The 22,668-nt window shown below is 33.6% G+C and overlaps 1 protein-coding gene across 1 annotated transcript; it reads left to right on the plus strand.

The window, feature by feature from the left end:
* Positions 1 to 717: 717 nt before the first annotated feature.
* LOC108482306 (dof zinc finger protein DOF5.4-like) lies at positions 718 to 2,369 on the plus strand. The gene has a single exon (XM_017785429.2). The coding sequence runs from the start codon at positions 990 to 992 to the stop codon at positions 1,923 to 1,925; it is 936 nt and encodes a 311-aa protein (XP_017640918.1). The 5' UTR covers positions 718 to 989; the 3' UTR covers positions 1,926 to 2,369.
* Positions 2,370 to 22,668: the final 20,299 nt, after the last annotated feature.

Here is a 22,668-nt window from a genome sequence, read left to right on the forward strand (position 1 = left end):
ACAATTATATCATATTCCTTTTTGTTTTGTCGTAGTTCCACTTCTTGTTGCCACCGCTCATGACATTGCTCTTAACACTGCTTGCAAAAATCAACGGAATTTTCGTAATTAAAATGCAAAACCAAGGTTGTCTAGTACCAAGGACCAAATTGAATTTGCCTTTGAGCCAAATCTATATTGTTTTTACTAACTAAGAAAAAGAAAAGAAACCGTAGCGGAGCATGTATCAAACTTACTTATGAGTTGGATTGAGTCATGATTTGAAATTTTTCTTAGTGTTTTATCTGAATTTGATCAAGAAAGTTTCATAATTAAAAAAAATCATTTTATTTTGGTTAAATATTTAAATAAACTTTTAGAACTACTTACATAAGAGTAATTTTTTCAAAATGATCAAATAATGATTAAATTTTTTAAAGGTACTCAAAAAAATTATGCACTTCACTTCATTTTGTAATATAAAATTAAGTGAATACTGGACGTGCATAGAATACAACATATGAAAATTGAGTTAAATATTATTTAAAAATAAAAATAAAATTTGAAACTTAAAACTCGAAAAGCAATGTTTGACCTTTATATGACTATTTTGAAATATTTAACTATTATGGGAGCTATTTATAAAAGGTTTACCTCGATTTTAGTTTATTTCAATATTTTTAAAATTAATATTTTTTTAAAAAATAATTCAATTTTATGTAAACCTTACCCAAGCCTAGACGTAGTGTAATGTGGATGGGGGTAGTGGGTGAAGGAGGCAAGTGATGTAGGTGGGGTGTTAAGTGTGGGGTCTGAGGCTAAGAAGATGTCCCTAGTCCAACCAGCTGGGCCTGCCCTTAAGGTCTGAACCCAAAATTTGGTGGCTTACGACAATGACACCCGTCACATGAGAGAAATGAGAAATGTGAAGGGTTCTGTGCTCTTCACTGGTTTTCTTTTTATTTAATTATTTTTGTTTTTAACTTTGGAGTCGAATATTGTTCTGAATAATGCAAGACATCCACTTGATCGGAGGTGGCCGAGTATTCAGCGGCGGCGGCGGAGGTGGCGGAGGAGATAGAAGGTTAGGACTGCAACACCAACAACAAAACAACCAGGCACTCAAGTGCCCACGTTGCGACTCACTTAACACGAAGTTCTGTTACTACAACAACTACAATCTCTCTCAGCCACGTCATTTCTGCAAGAGCTGCCGTCGTTACTGGACCAAAGGTGGTGTCCTTCGTAACGTCCCCGTTGGTGGTGGTTGCCGCAAAGCCAAGCGTTCGAAAACCAAGCCTTCATCCGAATCCACGACAGTCGCCGCCGCGGCCCTTGCACAGCCACAATCACAGCAACACCTTGATCAACGTAAAGCGAATTCTCATTCTAGCAGCGACAGTTCGAGTCTTATTGCAGCTAATTCTAACGTTGCAGTGACAAATAAAAACAACAACAACGATAGTTCTACAGGCGGCATGGCGGAGGCGGTGTCGGCAGTAACGTCTCATTCAAACAATATAAATGTAAGCGAGTCGAAGTTGTATGGAAACCCCAACAATTTAGTCTTCGAGGCAGGATTACTGGAACAAAGATCAGAATCGGGGATTTTTCCGGAGATTGGGAGTTTTACGAGCTTGGTTACTTCGTCAAACAATGAAACGTCGTCGTTTGGTTTCGGTACGGTATTAAATGGGCAAGGACAGTGGCGGCAGCAAAAGATGATGAGTGTTGGAGGGGAGGAAATCACCGGGGAATTGCTCGACCAGACGATGCAGGTTGAGCTTTCAAATTTGCATGGTAGATCGGAGAGTGGATTTGGACCGTTGGATTGGCAAGGGTGTGGAGATCAACCGTTCTTTGATCTTCCTAATGATGTTGACCAATCGTATTGGAGTCAAAGTCAATGGTCTGATCAAGAACATACGACCCTCTATCTACCGTAAATTGTCTCACTCTCACCCCCCTCCTTTTTTTTTTTGTTTCCTTAAATTATTTATTAACTATAAAAAAAATGAAACAAAGAAAAAAATGGAGAAAAAGAAAATCAAAGAAAGGCTCAAAGGTTGAAGTAAAGAAAGTGAAAGAGAGTTAAATTGATATATAGATCCGACTGTTTCTTGTGTAAAACGTTTGAAAGTTTTCTTAAATTTTTTACTTAATATTTAAGTTGAATTTTGGTGATTTTTGAAGATGTTTCCAGTTTGTTGATGCCAGTTTTTTTTAATACGACTATATTTTGGGGAGCAGGATTTTGTTGATGGTGTATCTGAATTCCATTAATGTAGATAAAAATATAGATTTCAGGTTTTAATTTATGATTGATATAAATGTAATAGTTTTACTTAAATATTCCTCTATATTTAATTATGATATTAGGAGATTTTAAACATATGGATGTAATTATTATGAATTTTATTTTATATTTAACGCATTGTTAATTTTGATAATGAATTATGTGAAGGATAACAGTTTTTTTAAATAATCACCAAACATAAATAATACCAAAAAAAATCAAATTAATCACTAAAATATATCCAAATTTAAATATTATAAAACTTAAAATAAAATAAAATATATTTTGTCAAAATAACTCTAATTGTATTTTTAGTTATTTTTTTCAAATTCTTTTTGTTAATAGATTTGATAAAAATATATTAAAAAGTTAATGTAGAATATTTAGAATATTTTTAATGAGATATAATCTACTACTTAAGTAATTTAATAAAATAATTATATATAAAAAATAATAAATAAATAAATCATGCATAAAATTAAAAAGATAATTAATAAATTAAATTTAAAATACTAAATGTCTACATTTATTTTAATTTTTTAGATAATTATTTTTATTTTATTTAAAATTAAAAGTTATTTTTTAACTTCATGATTTATTTATTTATTTTATTACTTTTATGTATAATTATTCTATTGAGTTATCTAAATAATAAATTATATTTCATTAATTTTAAAAAAAACAATTTGAAAAATAAAATAAGATTTATGACAAAAAATCAAAAATATAATTAAGATAATTTTGAAAAAAATGTAAATGTTAATTAAACCAAATAATAATATGTGAAAGCTTAGAAAAGCCAAGGCTATTGCATATTGAAAATGGAAAAGGGAGGGATGGGTACTGGCAAAATGGAGGGAGTAGAGCCTACTATTAATGATGTAGTTAAGAAGTTGTTGTATATGGTGGGTCCGGGAAAGTAGTTAGTGGTCCCATTGCGACTATGACTCCACGTGGCGGTGGTGTTAATGGGTAGGGGCAAGTGGGTTAACCTCGTAGGCTGACTCTACCAGGGGAGGCGGGTGGGGCTGCCTCACTTGGGGGACAAAAATGTTCTCGCCTGCTCGCCAGAGAAGACGAGTACATGATGCCGTAACTTCACATCCAATTTCGTACAAACAATTATCACACTACATCATGCCCTGCACCGGAATTTGTTTTCAGTTTTAAATATTTTTAATAGTAAAACAGCTTTTTTATTCATCCAGCTTCACCCATAACAGATTTGGGTTTAAATATTTTTGGTTTAAGCTTGTAAAACTTCTTAATTTTTTCAAAAATAATAATAATAATTAAGTCCTTATTTTTTTCACTCATTTGAGTATTTAAATTTTAAAATTTATCAAAAAACTCTTAAAATTAAAAAAAAATTAAGCCCTACTTTTTTTATTAAATTAATTATTTGAATTTTCAAAATACATCAAAAGACTTCAAACTTTTTCAGAAAAATCAATTAAACCATGCTTTTATTAAAATTAGAAAAAATATAAAAATTATAAAATATATAAAAATATAAAATTTTACAAAATCGTAAAAAATTATAAAATATATAGAAATATAAAAAATTATAATATTTAATAAAATCATAAGAAAATTATTCAAAATATAAATAAATATAAATTTCAGTAAAAGAAATTATAAAAGTTATTATAACAAAAGAAATTATAAAATACTTTTATTGATTTTTATTTTCTTATTTTTTTGCCACATGTCACATTGTATTACAACACGTGGTGACTTTAATTGAAAAAAAACTATAGGTCATTAATTTCTTATGATTTTTATGAAAATTTACAATTTTTTTATTTTTATGATTTTATAAAAATTCAAGTTTTTAATAAATTCCAAATTTTTATATTTTTATTAAAATTTAATAATTTTATAAAATTTATTATTTATTATTTTATATATTTTTATAATTTTAATAAAAGCAAGGGCTTAATTGCTTTTTTGAAAAATTTTGAAGTTTTTTTTTATGCATTTTGAAAATTCGAGTACCCAATTGCGTGAAAAAAATTAGGGGTTTAATTGCCTTTTTTGATGGCCTTTTTGATGCATTTTGAAAGTTCAAGTGCTCAATTGAGTAAAAAAAAAGAGAGGCTTAATTGCTTTTTTATTTAAGTTTAACGGTTTTTACACCCTTAAGCCAATTAATAAATTTACTTATTTTATACGTAACGGTATTTAACAAAATATCAAATTAAATGATTAAAAAACAAAACCTTTAAGCACCAATTCAAAAAGCCTTTATTATTATTAGATTTTATCACATCTATACGATGAGTGAATGAAAATATTTTTATTAAAAATATTTTTATAGAAATATGTCAATAAATAATTATTAGTGGAGTAACAAGAATTTTTATATTAATTTATTGGTGTTGTGTCCGATTTCCAAATAATGTTATTAATTTGTTTTATTTTAATATTATATAAAAGATTAAAAATAAAAATACTTTTATAATAATGTTAATTACCCTTTAAAGTAAATGTATTTTAGTAATTTTATAGTTAAATTAGTGTGGAATTGACTCATTTCACCAACTCAATAAGTAACTTTATTTATAATATAGATCTACCAATTTATATATTTTGTCTATGCTATCTCTTTCGGTCATTTGTGCTTTGGATGAAATAAATTTATAATATTTATGAGAATGGCCATGGAATTAAATGAAAGATTTATGAAGTTGAAAGAGGATATTGATGGGGGGTGAGAGGATGATGGTGCGAGGGGGTGGGTTCGCCAGAGCATGTGCCGAAGCAAAAGTACATATTTTTCTTTGGAAAGTTAAAGTCTTTTGCCATCTGTGGATCATGACAATGAATTTCACTACTTCAGCAACGTTTGCGTCAATGGGTGTGCGTATATTAAATGTGGGTTTTGGACACCCTTTGGGACTGGGCTTTGGACCATAGGGTTCTAGGTCTAGTGGGTTAGGGTGGTTTAAATTAGATGAGGGACTTATGTGGCTGGTTTTGGGGACATTGAACATTGCAATGGTCGGGGTTGAGCTTTGCAAGTGGACATGAGCTATGGGCCTGTGGGTTGCCCTATCTTAGTGCCTTGATAGGCTATGGATGGGACCATTTTTAGATTCATTGCCCATTGTCTCTCCAAGATTGCTTTCGTGTTCCAAATATGGACGGTTTGCACTTCTTTCCTTCTCTCATTATTTTTCAGTTTGACTTTTTAATAGGTTGGAATGTCGGCTGAAATTGCTTAATTGATGACATTTTTTTTAACACATAAAACTAGATTTTTTATTCGTAAGTATGCATGGGTTAATTTTATGTATTGTAAGTATGTACAAAGATGGTATTATTTATATTTAAAAATTATTCTTCACACTTTTGTAAAAAAAATTTAAAAATATGTTTGAAGCAAGAAAAAAATTCACTACCTACTTATTAATGTTATGTTTTGTTACTAATATAATAATATAACAAATAAAATATGTGAGTGACTAAAATTATAAATTGTAATTAATTTATAGTTAATTAATAACTAAAATATATATAAAAAATCCTCCAACCAAACACAACCTAAATCAGCTAAGGCTACAATATAAATATCGAGATTGATAGCCTAAAAATATGCACTTATATCATCTCATTTAATGGATGTGTGAGCTCCACTCTTTTTTACCACTTTTCCAATTCCATGAGTAATTGAAAGAATATCGTTAGTTGGTATTAGCTCAAAAAAAAAAACAACTTTGGAAACTTATTTTGGTATTTTTCATATATGTTTTACCATTCGTGTTTATAGTTCGTGATAGTCCTTCTCGACAATGTCTTTTTTAAAGTTGGTATTTGCATTTCTCCTTAGGAATATAATATGCCTTACCATTACACTCATCACGTACGTGTTAATAACTTAGGAAAAACTTTAATCTATTCAACAAGTTACAAGTGTATATCAAATTTTTTAAAGGAATACTAAAATTTCTAAGAGTATATCTTTAGATATTTTGGTATTCTAAACCAAAATTTCTAAAAAATAATTAGGAATTACGGTATATAAAAAATTCTAAGAAAATACCGATAACTTTATGGATAATTATGAAAATTAGGGTATATCAAAATCATATTACACAAGCTTTTATTAAAACTTTTAAGAGGATATCCTTAGATTTTTTTATATATATAACATATTCTAAAAGAATACCAATATTTTATGGATCCTCATTAAAAATTTTGGTATACTAAAATCATATTACAAATCCTTTACCAAGATTTGGTGTCAACGCATCTTGTTTGATTGATTTATTGAGTATTCATTGTTGTTTAGTTCAACACTCCTTTTAGGTATTACTTGGGGAGTTTTCATGATTTGCATGTGAGGATATTTTAGGATAGTGATGTAATAATTGGGTTCAATATTAGAGTTACAATTATCCGTTGTTGTAAAGGTAAATTAAGCTTTAGTTAATAGGTGATTAGGTTTAATTATTGAATATAATCATTCTCTAAGCGAGATTTCATAGAGTAGGACTGGTAAATCCAAACTATGTTAATAAATATTCTCTCATTATTTTGCACCAAGAAATATTGCCAAACTTTTCAAACACACTTTTGAACCTCAATAATGAACTGACCTTAGACATAGTCATGGATTGGATTGAGTTGGGTTCGGATAGGCCGATGAAAAATTTTAGGCCTGTTTTCTAGGCTCAACTTGAAAAATAGGCCTAAACTTTTACCAAGTCCAGCCTAGATTAAAAATGCTAAACCCAAGCCCGATTTGATCCTCCCATATTAAATTTTTTAGATTATTATTTTTATATAAAAACAAATTTAAAAAATATAATACATCAAATACACTAAAAATATTAAAATAAATGTTTCCCAACAAATTGAAAATACATTAAAAATACTTCTAAAATAGTAGCAAAATTAACAATAAAATAAGAGTTATACAATATCCAAACAATAATAATAGAATAGTACTAATATAATAGCGGAATAGCATTAAAACGGTAGCAAAATGGCAGCAAAACAACAACAAAAAAGAAAGTTTAGGCTAATTTGAGTCGGGCTGTGGATCAAAAAAATCCTACTCGAGGCCCGACTCGTTTAGAAAGCAGATCTTATTTTTTATCCAAGCCAATTTTTAGGGCTTATATTTTTCCTCAAACCTTCCTATGTTTCGAGAGAGCCTTCAGGCCTGGGTGGGTGGCCTAACCTATGATCAGGTTTAGCTGACCCTAAAACAAACATTAAATAAAAAAGTTCCCATTATAAAAAGCATGCTTCTTATAATTAGATTTTTAATCATCTATTACTCCGTACTCGATTTGATAACATATCCAAACAACAAATTTCACATAAAAAAATTCAAAACCTTTTCATAACATTCAAACACTTAATTTATTATTATTGGACTCAATTTCAAACTTTAAATTTAATTTCGTAACCTTAAAACTTAATTTTCACACTAATTTATCACAAAATTCATATACGTAACCTAAACAAGTATTCCAAATCACATACAAATTATAGCCAACCTAACTTAGCAAATTTTAAATTTTTATATGATTATTTCCATTTGATAGAATTTAATATCTTAACTTAATTTCAATATTCAATATTTTCATGTAACACCCCAAACTCGACCTAGACGTTATGGCCAAATCTGGAGATGTCACATAAAAGGGATTTTGAATACGGCCCTAACTCGATAAAACTTTAAGCTCATAAACCCTTATTTTCTTTCATTTAATTCAAAATATAATTTCAAAAAGTCTACTCACTTCAAAACATATCATTTTAGCGGAAGCTTAGAAAAACCGTCACGTTTAAGGAAAACAGTTCACATTTTTAGAAAACCATGTTTTTAGTAACCCGTTATTTTGAAAGAAAACTTTTTGTAAAATCTGTTTAAGATTTAGAAAACCCGTGCTTTTGGAAAAATCTGAGTTATACCACATTTTTGCAGTTATATAGTCATGAAATCACATTCTATCTCAAATTAAAATAAAATAGTCCGTAAAGTCCAAATTACATAAAATAAACCCAGATTAAACCAGAACATAAAATGTAATTATATTTATAACTAGTTTGAACATTTGGTCACCGAGGGACTCCGCAGCACCGATCCGCCTAACTCTGTGGATTACCTGTACGGATTAAACGGATAGGAGTGTGTTTACGTAAACTCAGTGTGAAACCCAATAGAATTAAGCATGCACACAACCAGAAAATCAGAATCAGACAAATATAGATTCGGGCCTAAGCCTATTACAGTCACAGATGCATGTTTGGGCTTAAATCCATCTTAGATACAGATATAGATATACAGTCATCATCAGAAATCAGATATCCTACCCCCATCCTCTACACACCATCTCCGACCATCCCAATACACCATGTGGGGTTTAAAACAATCACCTAGCCCTACACACCATATTATACTGATGCGGCACATAACAAATATACACAGCCGTGCTGCCAGATAATAGGCAAAATTCCCTTTCAGAATACCTCCTCCATTATAACAATCCCTCCCAATAACAGTAACAAAATAGAACATGCATATAGAATTACAGATAATACATGCTTAACATGCTTATAAAAACAAATAGTAGATATACATGGCACAGACATGCTCAGAACAGTACATCAGTTAGCAGAACGCATAGCTTTGGGGTTAGTAAGCCTTGACCGACCCTACGTTAGGTCCACAGTCGATTAGGACGACCCATGCGACCCTATGAAAAATTTCAGTATATGTGGGCCCACACTCTTAAATTGGCCTTGCCTATTTGGATCACAGGGCTTAGCCCAGATATCACAAGCCCGTGTAGGCCTACACGCCCAATTTGGCTTAGCCCGTATGGCCCACACTGCCACACCTCGACCATCACACGGCCGTGTCTTGCGCACAGCCTAGCCTTCGTCGATCACACGGCCTACCACACGGCCTACCACATGGCCGTGTGGTGTTGACGAATTGCAATTTCAGCTTTCATCGAATCCTCTTTTTTTTGTGTTTCGATACACACCTGGTATCGATTCACTGCGAAACCACTCTCGAGCCTTCCAAAACCTAAAAGTCAATGAAGCATCACTCAAATTTAGTCTTTATACACGATTAAACTGAAAACTCGAAACCAATCATATCTCAAATTAAGCACCTACCGCTTACCCCAACACTCTAAACAAGTAGCTACTATTCTGCAGAAGAAGAATAACAAACTCATTGATTCGCTGTTGCCTAAAAACATGACTAAAACCCTAATCAAAATTAGAAAAGCACAAGTTACAGCACAACAAAGCCCCACTTACCAGAACGTGCGACGAAAACAAAAATAGTGAAGAAAACAGAGGTGACGGCTAATAAACAGAATTCAAAACCAAATGGGAGAAGGGAAGAACAATAGAGAACAGAAGAATAATGTCAGATTTTTTTCTTAGGAGGAGGGAGAAAATTTTGTAAAAAAAAAAAAGTCAATTTTGATAACCCCCAAATCCCTTATTTTCCTCCCACTAACTCTCACTCTCATACTTTCAATATAACTAAAACTCTTCCTAACAGCAGAACAAAATTAATACCCACGCTAACGCAGGGATTTAAACTCAGGACTTCCAACACCCCAACTCCCTTACCACTTGAACTAGCAGACTCATTCTAATATGGAATTACAGACATTTAAATATGAACCCACTAAGTAAGTATAAGGCTTAAGTCAGAAAAATACCAAAATTTACTAAAGCTAAGGCTTGAACTTGGGACCTCACATACACACACACCTAGAACACTTAACCACTCAAGCAGATACACATTTGTGTCAAAAAAATACAGAAACCTAAACAAATATTGGGGCGTTAAAACTCTACCCCTTAAAAGAAATTTTGACCACGAAATTTACTTGATCAAAACAGTTGAGGATACTGTTGATGCATCAAGTTTTCAGGTTCCCACGTGGCCTCTTCAGTGCCATAATTCCTCCACAGGACCTTCACCAATGGAATGGAGTTCCTTCTCAAAACCTTAACGTCACGTTCTAGAATCTGAACCGACTCCTCTTCAAAGGTCAAGTTTGGTCTAACCTCGATCTCTTCCATTGAGACAATATGAGATGGATCCACCTCAACATCGAGACGTGAAACATATCATGAATACGGTCCAATTCAGAGGGAAGCTCCAACTGATAAGCAATAGGTCACACACATTTCAGAATTCTGTAAGGTCCAATAAACCTGGGCTCAACTCGCTCTTCTGGCCAAACCTTAGAAGTTTCTTCCACAGAGAGACCTTAAGAAACAAAAAGCCCTCTACAGAGTACTCAATCTCACATCTCTTCAGATATTCATACAATTTTTACCTATCAAAAGCCGCTTTTAAATGATCCCGAATCAGTCGAACCTTATCATCAATTTCAGAAACCAACTCAGGACCCAAAACTCATCGTTCGCCTAACTTAGTTCAACACAAAGGTGTTTGACACTTACGACCATACAGAGCTTCGTAAGGTGCCATCTGTGTAACGCCCCCACGCCCGAGACCATCGCCGGAGTCGAGCTTGAGGGGTTACCGAACAATATTTATCAAATTAAGAACTTCAAATCATTTATTTCTACATTCACAGCTTTCTAACTACCCGCGTCACAGTTACAAGAAAAATCATATCTCGAGTTACGAAACTCGAAATCTAGATCCGTAAATTTTCCCTAAATCTAGACTCATATATCTATTTACACATAGTCATTTACTATTTACGAAGCTTCAGATAGACAGAAATCTTATGCAGATTTGAAACGAAAAGAAATGGAGTTTCATAGTCATTTAATTTCTGTATAGAGAAATATCTGATTCGTAATACACAGAGGTCAGAGCAGTTTCATAAATATTTCTCTATACATATAAAGAAAAACTTCTAATTATTTTTGTAAAATTTATTATGAATTTTTAAAGTCAGAACAAGGGATCCAGAAATCACTCTGGCCTTGTTTCACAAAAGTTTAAATATCTCATAAAATATAATTTATATGCCTGTTTTGTTCAATCCACATGAAAATAGACTCATGAAGCTTCAATTTCATAACTTACTCATCATTTAGTTCCATTTATACTATTTTTAGTGATTTTTCAAATTCATGTCATTACTGCAGCAATATTCTGTTTTAAGGCAAGTTTCATCTTTCCATGAATTTTTATGAACTAGATAACCTATTAAACTTCCATAATATCAAACATGATCTAAATTAGCCATCACCATGACTTATCAATATCAAACATTTTCTCAACCAAACATAGCCATATCATAAAATTATTTACACAAAATAAGTATATTGCTATACATGCCATACTTAAGTTTTACAAGCCATTTACCCAGATGAAAATCCTTTGGATAGTGTGATCGAACCTTCGACCCGTCCCGATTCCCGAGTTGGCTTGTTCAAAACTACAGTAAATAAAGATGAGGGAGTAAGCATAAATGCTTAGTAAGTTCATATGTAAATAACAAGTAACATAACAATACAAATATACCAAACAACTTTAGCATGGTATCACCAAAACATATATCACATTTCTAAACATCATTCCTCATCTTACCACCTTATCATTGTTGTATCTATTTTCAACCCGAGGGTTAAGAACATACCTGTCCAAAGTGTCCATTTCACAACACTTACCAAAATGTCGCTTGCATCTTAAGTGTTCTTCCATTTCACTAGAAATTTCACCCGTTGAACACATCGGAATACAACTCGGATACACGGATAATTTGCACATAAGTGCCTCATATATAATCAAGCTACCATGTAACCAGCCCATAAGTGAACTCGGACTCAACTCAAGGAGCTCGGGCATTCGCATCCATAAGTGAACTCGGACTCAACTCAACGAGTTCGGATGCCTAGTTACATTTCACGAACTCGGACTCAACTCAACGAGTTCGGACATTCGCATCCATAAGTGAACTCGGACTCAACTCAACGAGTTCGAATGCTCAACCATCCTAGTGACATGTCACTTGTATCCTAATCTATTCCTAAGGTTTAAACGGGCGTTTTCCTTGATCACACATCTTTGCCGTCTTCCACGGAATATCGAAATCGGTACTTCGGTGATAGTTCATACTCATCAAGTAATTCACATAATTACATATTATTCAACAATAACCACAAAGCATAATATTTCATGATAATAATCAGCATCATATCATATAAACAACATTAAATTGCTTAAAATGACAATTATGTTACTACATTTACACATGAACTTACCTTGGTACCAAAATATAAAGATTTTGCAATTTAGTCCACAATCTTTTCTTTTCCTCGATCGCGACTTGAATCTCGTTTTTCTTGATTATGGAGCTTGGAAGCTTGAAACAAACCCTAGCTATGGAGAACCTTTGAAATTTCGCCCTAATGAAGAAGATGGACAAAAATTGGCTTTTAATTTTGTTTTTAATTCATTTTAATAACTAAATAACCAAAATACCCTTACTACTAAACTTTCCAAAAATTCCTTCCATGTCCTAATTTTATCCATGAACTTAAAATTGGTCAAATTGCTATTTAAGACCTCCTCATTAATATTCTAAAACAATTTCATACTAAAAACTTCTAGAATGCAAGTTTTGCAACTTATTCGATTTAGTCCCTACTTTCAATTTAAGCACTTTAGGCATAGAATTTCATCACGAAATTTTCACACAATCATGCAATCATATCATAATCATCAAAATAATTATAAAATTATTATTTCTATCTCAGATTTGTGGTCACGAAACCACTATTCAGATTAAGCCCTAATTCAGGATATTACAATCTGAATGCTAGACTGGAAACTGTTATTGTAGGCGAACTCAGCTAGAGGTCGATAATCCTTCCAATTACCTCGGAAATCAATCACACAACTCCAAAGCATATCCTTTAGTATCTAAATCACCCTCTCAGACTGACCATCGGTCTGAAGATGGAACGCAGTACTGAAGTCCAAACTTGAACCTAGAGCCTCGTGCAATTTCTTCTAGAACCGAGAAGTGAAGCGAGGATCTTTATAAAAAATGTTCGAAATAGGAACCCTATGTAGTCTTACAATCTCAGAAATGTACGACTTCGCTAGCTTCTGCAAAGAGTAATCAGTTCAAACTAGAATGAAGTGAGCAGATTTGGTCAATCGATCCACGATGACCCAAACAGAATCCTTCGTAGTGGGTGTCAAGGGCAACCTACTAACGAAATATATAGTCACTCGTTCCTATTTCTATAAGGGAATTTTGATTGGATACAATAAACTCTAAGGCAATTGGTGCTCAACCTTAATTTGCTGACACGTCAAACATCGAGCCACAAAGTTAGTAACCTCATGTTTTAAACTCGGCCACCAGTATAACTCATGAAGGTCGCGATACATCTTATTTCTACCAAGATGCATAGCATAAAGGCTACTATGCTTTTCCCTCAGAATCTACTACCTCAGGTCCACATCATTCGATACATAAATCCTACCATGAAAACAGAGTACCTTATCATTATTCAGTCCAAAATCCGAAGTGCTGTCACTCTCAACCTGACGAAATCGTAAACCCAATGACTCATCCCCCGACTGTTTATCTCGAATTTAATCAATCTAAGTCGGCTTAACCTGTAACTCTGCTAACAAACTCCCATCATCAAACAGACTAAGGCGAGCAAACATCGCCCTCAAATCAAACATCGCTCTTCGGCTTAGAGCGTCGGCCACCACATTGGTCTTACTAGGATGATACTTGATGGTACAGTCATAATCTTTAAGTAGCTCAATTCAATAACGCTGCCTAAAGTTCAACTCCTTCTAAGTAAGGAGATACTTGTGGCTCTTGTGATCAGTGTAGATGACACACCTTTCACCATACAAATAGTGCCTCTAAATTTTCAGTACAAAGACCACAGCAGCCAGCTCAAGATCATGTGTCGGATAATTCCTTTCGTGTGTCTTAAGCTGACGAGAAGCATAAGCCACAACCTTACCATCCTGCATCAGAATGCAACCAATCCAACATACGACGCATCACTACATACTACAAACTCCTTTCCAGATTCAGGTTGTATCTAGGAGCCTGAGTCAGAATAGATTTGAACTTTTCAAAGCTTGATTGCTGTGCATCAGTCCAAATAAAATGGTACACCCTTACGGAGAAGCTTAGTTAACGATGCAGCAATCAAAGAGAACCCCTCAACGAAATGCCGATAGTATCCTGCCAAACCCTAAAAGCTACGAATCTCAGATATATTCTTAAGTTGTTTCCATTCCAGCACAGCCTCAATCTTTCGAGGATTAACTCAAATCCCCTTTGCAGAAATTACGTGTCCCAGAAAAGTTACTTCACAGAGCCAGAACTCACACATGCTGAATTTAGTTTACAGCTGCTTTTCACGCAAAATCTGAAGCACTACTCTGATATGCTCATCATGCTCATCCTCAGTCTTAGACTATACTGGAATGCCGTCAATGAAGGCCACGATGAACTGATCCAAACAGGGCTGAAATACTCAGTTCATCAGATCCATAAATGCAGTCGGTGTATTCGTAAAGCCAAAAGGCATCACTAGGAACTCATAATGCCCATAGCGAGTCCTAAATGCAGTCTTATGCACATCTACCTCTTTAACCCTCAACTGATGATACCCTGAATGGAGATCAATATTAGAGAATACAAAAGCCTCTCGGAACTGATCAAATAAGTAGTCAATCCTCAAAAATGGATACTTATTCTTAATGGTCAGCTTGTTCAACTGCCGATAATCTATACACATCCTCATGGTCTCATCCTTCTTCTTAACAAATACAACTGGTGTTCTCTAAGAAGACACATTAGGATAAATGAAACTACAGTCCAGAAGTTCCTACAGTTCAGCCTTAAGCTCTGTAAGCTCCTTCGGTGTCATATGGTAGGGAGCGATGGACAACAGAGTTGTATCCGGAAGAAGCTCAATCTCAAATTCCACTTTCTGATTCAATGCTAATCCTAGTAACTCCTCAGGAAAGACATCCGAAAAGTCCTCTACTATTCTGATGTTCCCAACAGAAAAGTCCTCAGAATCTAAAACACTTACATAGGCCAAGTACGCTTCATATCCTTTCTAGACCAATTTCTCAACTACTAGAGCAGAGATCACATACGACAGATAGTCTCAACGCTCACCAATCATAACCACCTCCGCATCATCCTTGGTCTTTAGAACAACCCTCTTAGATGCGTAGTCCAAACCAACTCGGTGCTCTACTAACCAGTCTATACCTAGAATCAGGTCGAACTCTCCAAATGGAAGCTCCATCAAATTAGCTAGAAATATCTCCCCTTGCACCTCCAACCGGACATCCTTATACAGTTTACTAACCTAAACTGACTGCCCCAACAGACTTATCACAGTAACCTCACTAGAAGTACTCTCAAGCAATAACCCTAGATTTTCAGAAACAAAACTGATTGCCTCCTCCAACACTCGCCTAGATGGCACCTACCACAGTCACCACAAGGTTGCAACTCAGCTGAAGCAGCAGAAGTCCCCACTCTAACTGGCCTCTCAGATCTGACCTTTTTCTTAGGCCTCTGTACAGAACTCGAGGGCTCCAAATCCCTCTTGTTTTTACCTCTCTCCTTATCTTTATTCTGGCGCTCAGCGTGTTTAGCATCTTCGGCGATCTTCACCTTCTCCACCATAACAGAAAACTCATACTCCCTCTACGGAGTAATTAAAACCCTAAGATTACCTTTCAGCCCGTCCTCAAACCGAACACACCTCTCATATTTCGATGCCACTATACCTCAAGCATAGTGGCTCAACCTCAGAAATTCGGCCTCATAATCGGCTACAGTTTGGTCACCTTACATGAGGTTCAGAAACTCTAGCCTCTGAAATGTAGTCTTAAAGAACTCTCAAGTCAGATGGTCAAGCTGAGTGCCCCCCTTAACTGTTAATCACCACTGATATGCTTCATCGCGAAGTAAGGAGACTGTACCCTTTCAATTCCTGCTCGGGGGAACAGTCCAAATCATTCATAATCCTCTCAATGGCCTCTAACCAATACTCAATCACATTAGGGGCGACTCTTGTGGCACCCGTAAACAACTCAACTCTATTAGACCAGAGTTGCTCAGTTACCGACCCTCAACCCCCAAATCCAGAATTGGGCCCAAGGACCCGCTCCAATATCCTTAGCATGGCTTGGGACAGTGCGTCGTCCCCAGCCAAACAACTCTGAGACCCAGTCTCAGTATCAGGTGACATAGGTGTCTCACTAGTGTCCAGAGCCAGAAATGCGCTACGGCCTCTACCTCGGCCTCGAATATCATGTCTACTGATATCGTGTGCGCTCATTGTTACTTAAAATTTTTATTTATATCAAAAATTTTATGCATCAGTTTCGATATTTATTAACAAATATTTTATGCATAAAATATCAGAAGTTCAAAGTTGTTTTCGAAATTTTTAGTCTCGAACTGTTTCACTATTCAGAGTGTACTAACTATAGTGTTTTCAAGTATATTATCAATAATGTTTCCAAAATTTTCTATCAGAAATACTTACATGATCGGCGCCGGAGACTCGGTGTACCAAATAGTTACTTTAGAATGTTTAAAATCTTTTTGAAAACCAATTCTTTAAAAACAAATTTTGAAACCCAAAACCCACAACCGAGTTTTACAACCTGACTCTGATACCACTAAACGTAACACCCCAAACTCGGTCTAGACGTTATGGCCGAATCTGGCGATGTCACATAAAAGGAATTTTGAATACGGCTCTAACTTGATAAAACTTTAAGCTCATAAACCCTTATTTGCTTTCATTAATTCAAATTGTAACTTCAAAAAGATGACTCACTTCAAAACATATAATTTTAGTGGAAGCTTAAAAAAATCGCCACGTCTAAGGAAAATAGTTCACATTTTAGAAAACCTTATTTTTAGTAACCCGTTGTTTTGAAAGAAAACTTTTAGTAAAATCCGTTTAAGATTTTAGAAAACCCGTGCTTTTGGAAAAATCTGAGTTATACCACGTTTTTACAGTTATATAGTCATGAAATCACAGTCTATCCCAAATTAAAATAAAATAGTCCGTAAAGTCCAAATTACATAAAATAAACCCAGATTAAACCAGAACATAAAATGTAATTGTATTTATAACAAGTTCGAACATGTGGTCACCGAGGGGCTCCGCAGCACCTATCCGCGTGGTCACCGAGGGGCTCCTCAGCACCGATCAGCCTAACTCTGTGGATTACCTATACGGATTAAACAGATAGGAGTGAGTTTACGTAAACTCAGTATGTAACCCAATAGAATTAAGCATGCACACAACTAGAAAATTAGAATCAGACAGATACAGATTCGGGCCTAAGCCCATTACAGCCACAGATGCATGTTCGGGCCTAAGCCCATCTCAGATATAGATACAAATACAGATATACAGTCATCATCAGAAATCAAATACCCTACCTCCATCCTCTACACACCATCTTCGACCATCCTAACACACCATATGGGATTTAAAACACCCACCTAGCTTTACACACCATATTATAGCGATGCGGCACATAACAGATATACACAGCCATGGCAAAACTGTCTTTCAAAACACTTCCTCTATTATAACAATCCCACCCAATAACAGTAACAAAACAGAACATACATACAGAATTATAGATAATACATACTTAACATGCTTATAAAAATAGATAATAGATATACATGGCATAGACATGCTCAGAACAGTACATCAGTCTAGCAGAACACATAGCTTTGGGGTTAGTAAGCCTTTACCGACCCTACGGTAGGTCCACAATCGATTAGGACGACCCGTATGACCCTACGAAAAATTTCAGTATAATGGGCCCATACGCCCAGATTGGCCTTATCCATGCGGATCACACGGCCTGGCCCAAATATCACACGCCCGTGTGGGCCTACACGCTTAATTTGACATTGCCTGTGTGGCCCACACGGCCACACCCTAGCCATCACATGGCCATGCACAGCCTGGCTTTCATCGATCAGACGGCCGTGTTGTTGCACACAACCTACCACACGGCCGTGTGGCGTCGACAGATTGCAATTTCAACTTTCACCGAATTCCTTTTTTTACGTTTCAGGTACAAACTTAGTATCGATTCGTTGCGAAACCACTACTGAGCTTTCCAAAACCTAAAAGTCTATAAAGCAACACTCAAATTTAATCTTTACACACGATTAAACCGAAAACGCGAAACCAATCATATCTCGAATTAAGCACCTATCGCTTACCCCAACACTCCAAACAAGTAGCTACTATCCTGCAGAAGAATAATCGCGAACTCCTTGATTTGTTGCCTCCCAAACATGAGTAAAACCCCAATCAAAATTGGAAAAGCACAAGTTACAGCACAGCAAAGCCTCACTTACCAGAACGTGCGACGAAGACAGGAATAGCAAAGAAAACAGAGGTGGCGGCCGATAAATAGAATTCGAAATCAAATTGGAGAAGGGAAGAATGATAGAGAACAGAAGACTAACGTCAGATTTTTTTCTTAGGAAGAGGGAGAAAATTTTGCAAAAAGAAAAGATGCTAATTCTCATAACCCCCAACTCCTTTACCACTTGAACCAGCAGGCTCATTCTAATATGAAATTACAGATATTTAAATATGAGCCCACTGAGCAAGTATATGGCTTAAGTTAGAAAAATACCAAAATTTGCTAAAAGCTAAGGCTTGAACTTGGAACTTCTCACACACACCCAGAACACTTAACCATTGAAGCAGATACACATTTGTGTCAAACAAATATAAAAACCTAAACAAATATTTTGGGGCGTTACATTTCATTTAACAAGTAAATATATTTTATGTCCAATTTAATTCTTAATTTTTTTCCAAAATTAGAAAATAGTCCATGGACTTTCAAATTTAACAGTTTTTAAAAAACAACCCTAAAATTCCAATTTTGTAATTTTTATAATTTAGTCCCTAAAATCCAAATTTTCACTATTCTATCATTTAATCCTTAAAAAAGAATTTATACCTTCTAAAAATAGTCCAAATTTCCATATTTTACAAATCAGTCCCTTTTTACCAGAATTTCTATATTTTAAAATTTTTACAATTTAGTCCATGTAACCAACCTTTAATCTTATAAAACAATGTTCTCTTTTCAAATTCTCATGTCCCATAATCACACAAAACAATTCATGCATCAAAATTCTATATTTCCATATCTCAATTCTCATAATTCAAACTTTTCTTTTTTACAATTTAGTCATTTTTCCTTATCAAATTAACCACTTAATACATATTCATCCAAACAATGTAAAAATAAATATTTACCACTTCTAACATAATTATCATTCAAAATAATCATTTCTAATTTCAAATATTCATAGTAAAATCATCCACACTTTCTTACTTGCAATTATTCACATAAAATCATCTACCAAATTATTCATAATATCATTTACCTTTCACTTCATACATAAACATATACTTTCATTACTTTAAACATAGAAAATAATTATGCATACTTAATTCTTACAATTTCACATCAAATTATACAATTAAATAAATATAACATAATAATAAAATAATTTACCCATGTTTTCTCTCATTTCCATCTTTTTTTCATGCTTCCATGGTTGGTTTCATATGAAAGAACACCTTTGAATTAGACTTTGGTGTGAAATCTCACTTTAATTTCATGAAAATTTCAAAGATTTTAAGTTGCAAATGAAAAAAAAGGATCAAATTAAATTAAATGTAAAACTTTTTTCCTCTACTCTATTCTTTCCATGAATCCCACTTTAGTGGTTCTTTTATGGAAGAGAATATTTCTCCTCATATTTCTATCATTTTTCTTTCCTTTTTTATTTAACATTTAATTATTTAATTAATTTTATCAAAAGTTCTCATTAGTCACATGATTTTAATTCAATGGCTATAATTTCTCTCATAGAAATATCATATTTTTTATAATTTAAAATTTAAAATAATATTTTATGACAAAATGATCAAATTACCCTTTAAAATATCTTTTGTTGTATTTAAGACATAAGGGTAAAATAGTCATTTCACCATTTTCTATCATTCGACACATGGCATACTTACATGTCCTAAGTAATGATTACTTATGTAAATGTTATTTATTCATGGGATAATTGCAATCAAGCCCTTTTCTCATAAATGGTAAAATTACACTTTAGTCCCTATACTTTTCATCCCTTTTCAATCTAGTCCATATCTCAAATTTCCAACCCCACTTACCAATTCATATCAATGTCAAATTCATAAAAATATTTCTTAAAATTTTGCCCATTTTTCTAAAATGGTAAATTTGCACTTTAGTCCATCTTTCACTAATTTTCAATTTGATCTTTATTAAAATTTCACTATTCATACTTTCTTTCCAATGTCAAAATTTGAATTTACTCTCATTATTCAATTGACAAACTTACTTTTTGGGAAAATTTGCTAATTATCTTTTGTAATACTCCTATTGGTGACATTGAGATTTTTAGGGTGTTACATCATCTCTCTATATAAATATCTCATATTGGCTAAAGAGAAAGAATTGATGATCGATGAAAATTAATGAATTTATGAGAAATAAAAATCCTTAGTTGTCAATTCACTCATTCAACTAAAAGAGAAACTATACTTAGGAGTAGTTTTTTTTTTTCTTTAGAAAGTTTTAATTCAATACTTGTGTTTGGAACAATGCCCACACATCGTGTGATCTGTAAGTTCTAGAATAATGGAGAAGATCCAATCATTTGAAAGAAAAAATTGAAGTTACTTGAGAATCTGAAATCAATCTCGTAGGATTATGTAGGGTTAACTTAGACTGGAGTTTTATAAATACTCAGACCACTTTTTTGGATGAAATCAATCTCGTAGGATTATGTTGGGAATTAGAGTTTTGGTGTTGAGAGTCTTGGACAATAGGATTGGTGGTAAAAGTGACCTAAAGAGGTAGATTAAACCACCAACGTGGAAGAGTGTATCGATGGTATGGTGGGAGATGTTGGATCTGGTGCCCTAAATGTAGTATTTTTCATCTATGTATACTTGTCATTTTTTCGAAGAAATTAGTTAATAAAATAATTCATGGATTACATTAATATACTTTGTATAATTTCTTCATGTGATTTTTGCATGCAAAGCAAAATAGAAGCAAATATTAGCTCATTGATTGTCTAATGTTTGAACTAATACCAAGCGGTATTACGTGGTCGGATCGTAATACAAAAAAACAGCTTAAATTAGTGGATGAACCTAAACATATCCTTAGTCTAATCGGAAATGAGTAAACCGATTGAAATACTAATATGACGTCTATCAAGTCCAATTGGGGAGATCTCTTGTCTTAGACGTCAGAACAGATGATTCTCAAAAGATAGAGATATAGATGTGACCGACTGGACTGGCAATACATCATATAGGACCCAAAAAGAATATATCCAAAATCCTTTTATAGATTTATTCACTTGTGATATTCAAAGTGTGGCATACCTTAATCCTGAATGGCTGAAGAACTATATATGCATGACTCGTATACTTTGATGTAAGTAAAAGTTTAAGTTCAAATAGATAATGAACTGAAAGTTGATGCATTGGGTATATGACTTTTGCAATATGTAGTGTCATTCACGACAGTGGAATTCATAGCTCGAGATATGGGTAAACGATATCCTCTCATAGGAAGTACATGGTTGATAAAAAGTAAATGTGGCCACGGGTTGTTCGTTTTTGTGATGAATGAGTTGATTACAACTTAATAGTAATTGATTTTTCATGAAGGAAGATGCAATGGTTACTATGAAATAAAATAGGATCATATTAGGAGAACGAATTTATCCCAAAGAGATTGAGAATATCTTATAAGGGTAACACACTTACAGCAAGATCATTAATTGAGTTGCTTTCGTAATGGTATGTCATTAGGGAGAGCTCAGTCACGATACTATAGTGGAATGACTTCGTGACTAAATGAGTTTATAATTAATAGGTGGAAAGTTGGAACTTAATAATAAATCATTTGAGCCTTAATCACATATATCCAATCAGTCCCTTCGATAGCTCGTTGAAACTAGAAATAAATTGCAAGTTGAATCAAATTAACAAAAATGGAAAAGTCAGAGAAATGATAAACATTTAGAAATGAATGTGGTTTTCTCTAAATGGAAATGACCCAAAAAATGAATTTATGATTTTTTGAATTATTATTCATCAATTCAATAATTGAAGTTCAAAAATGGAAATAAATTAATTGGTCATAATGCATCTGTTGAATGTAGGAATATTAAATATATTTTCTCATATATTCTTTTATGGTAAAGTCATCATGGTTTTAACAGAATTATAATTAGGTTGAAAAATTATTTAATTAGGAAATTAATTACTAATTTAATATATTTATTTTG

Source organism: Gossypium arboreum, chromosome 1 (assembly GCF_025698485.1).
Source record: "Gossypium arboreum isolate Shixiya-1 chromosome 1, ASM2569848v2, whole genome shotgun sequence".
In the NCBI taxonomy this organism is placed as follows: Eukaryota; Viridiplantae; Streptophyta; class Magnoliopsida; order Malvales; family Malvaceae; genus Gossypium; species Gossypium arboreum.

What these genes read in the sequence shown, in the direction of transcription:
- LOC108482306 (XM_017785429.2), top strand. Translation starts at nt 990, where the DNA reads ATGCAAGACATCCACTTGATCGGAGGTGGCCGAGTATTCAGCGGCGGC.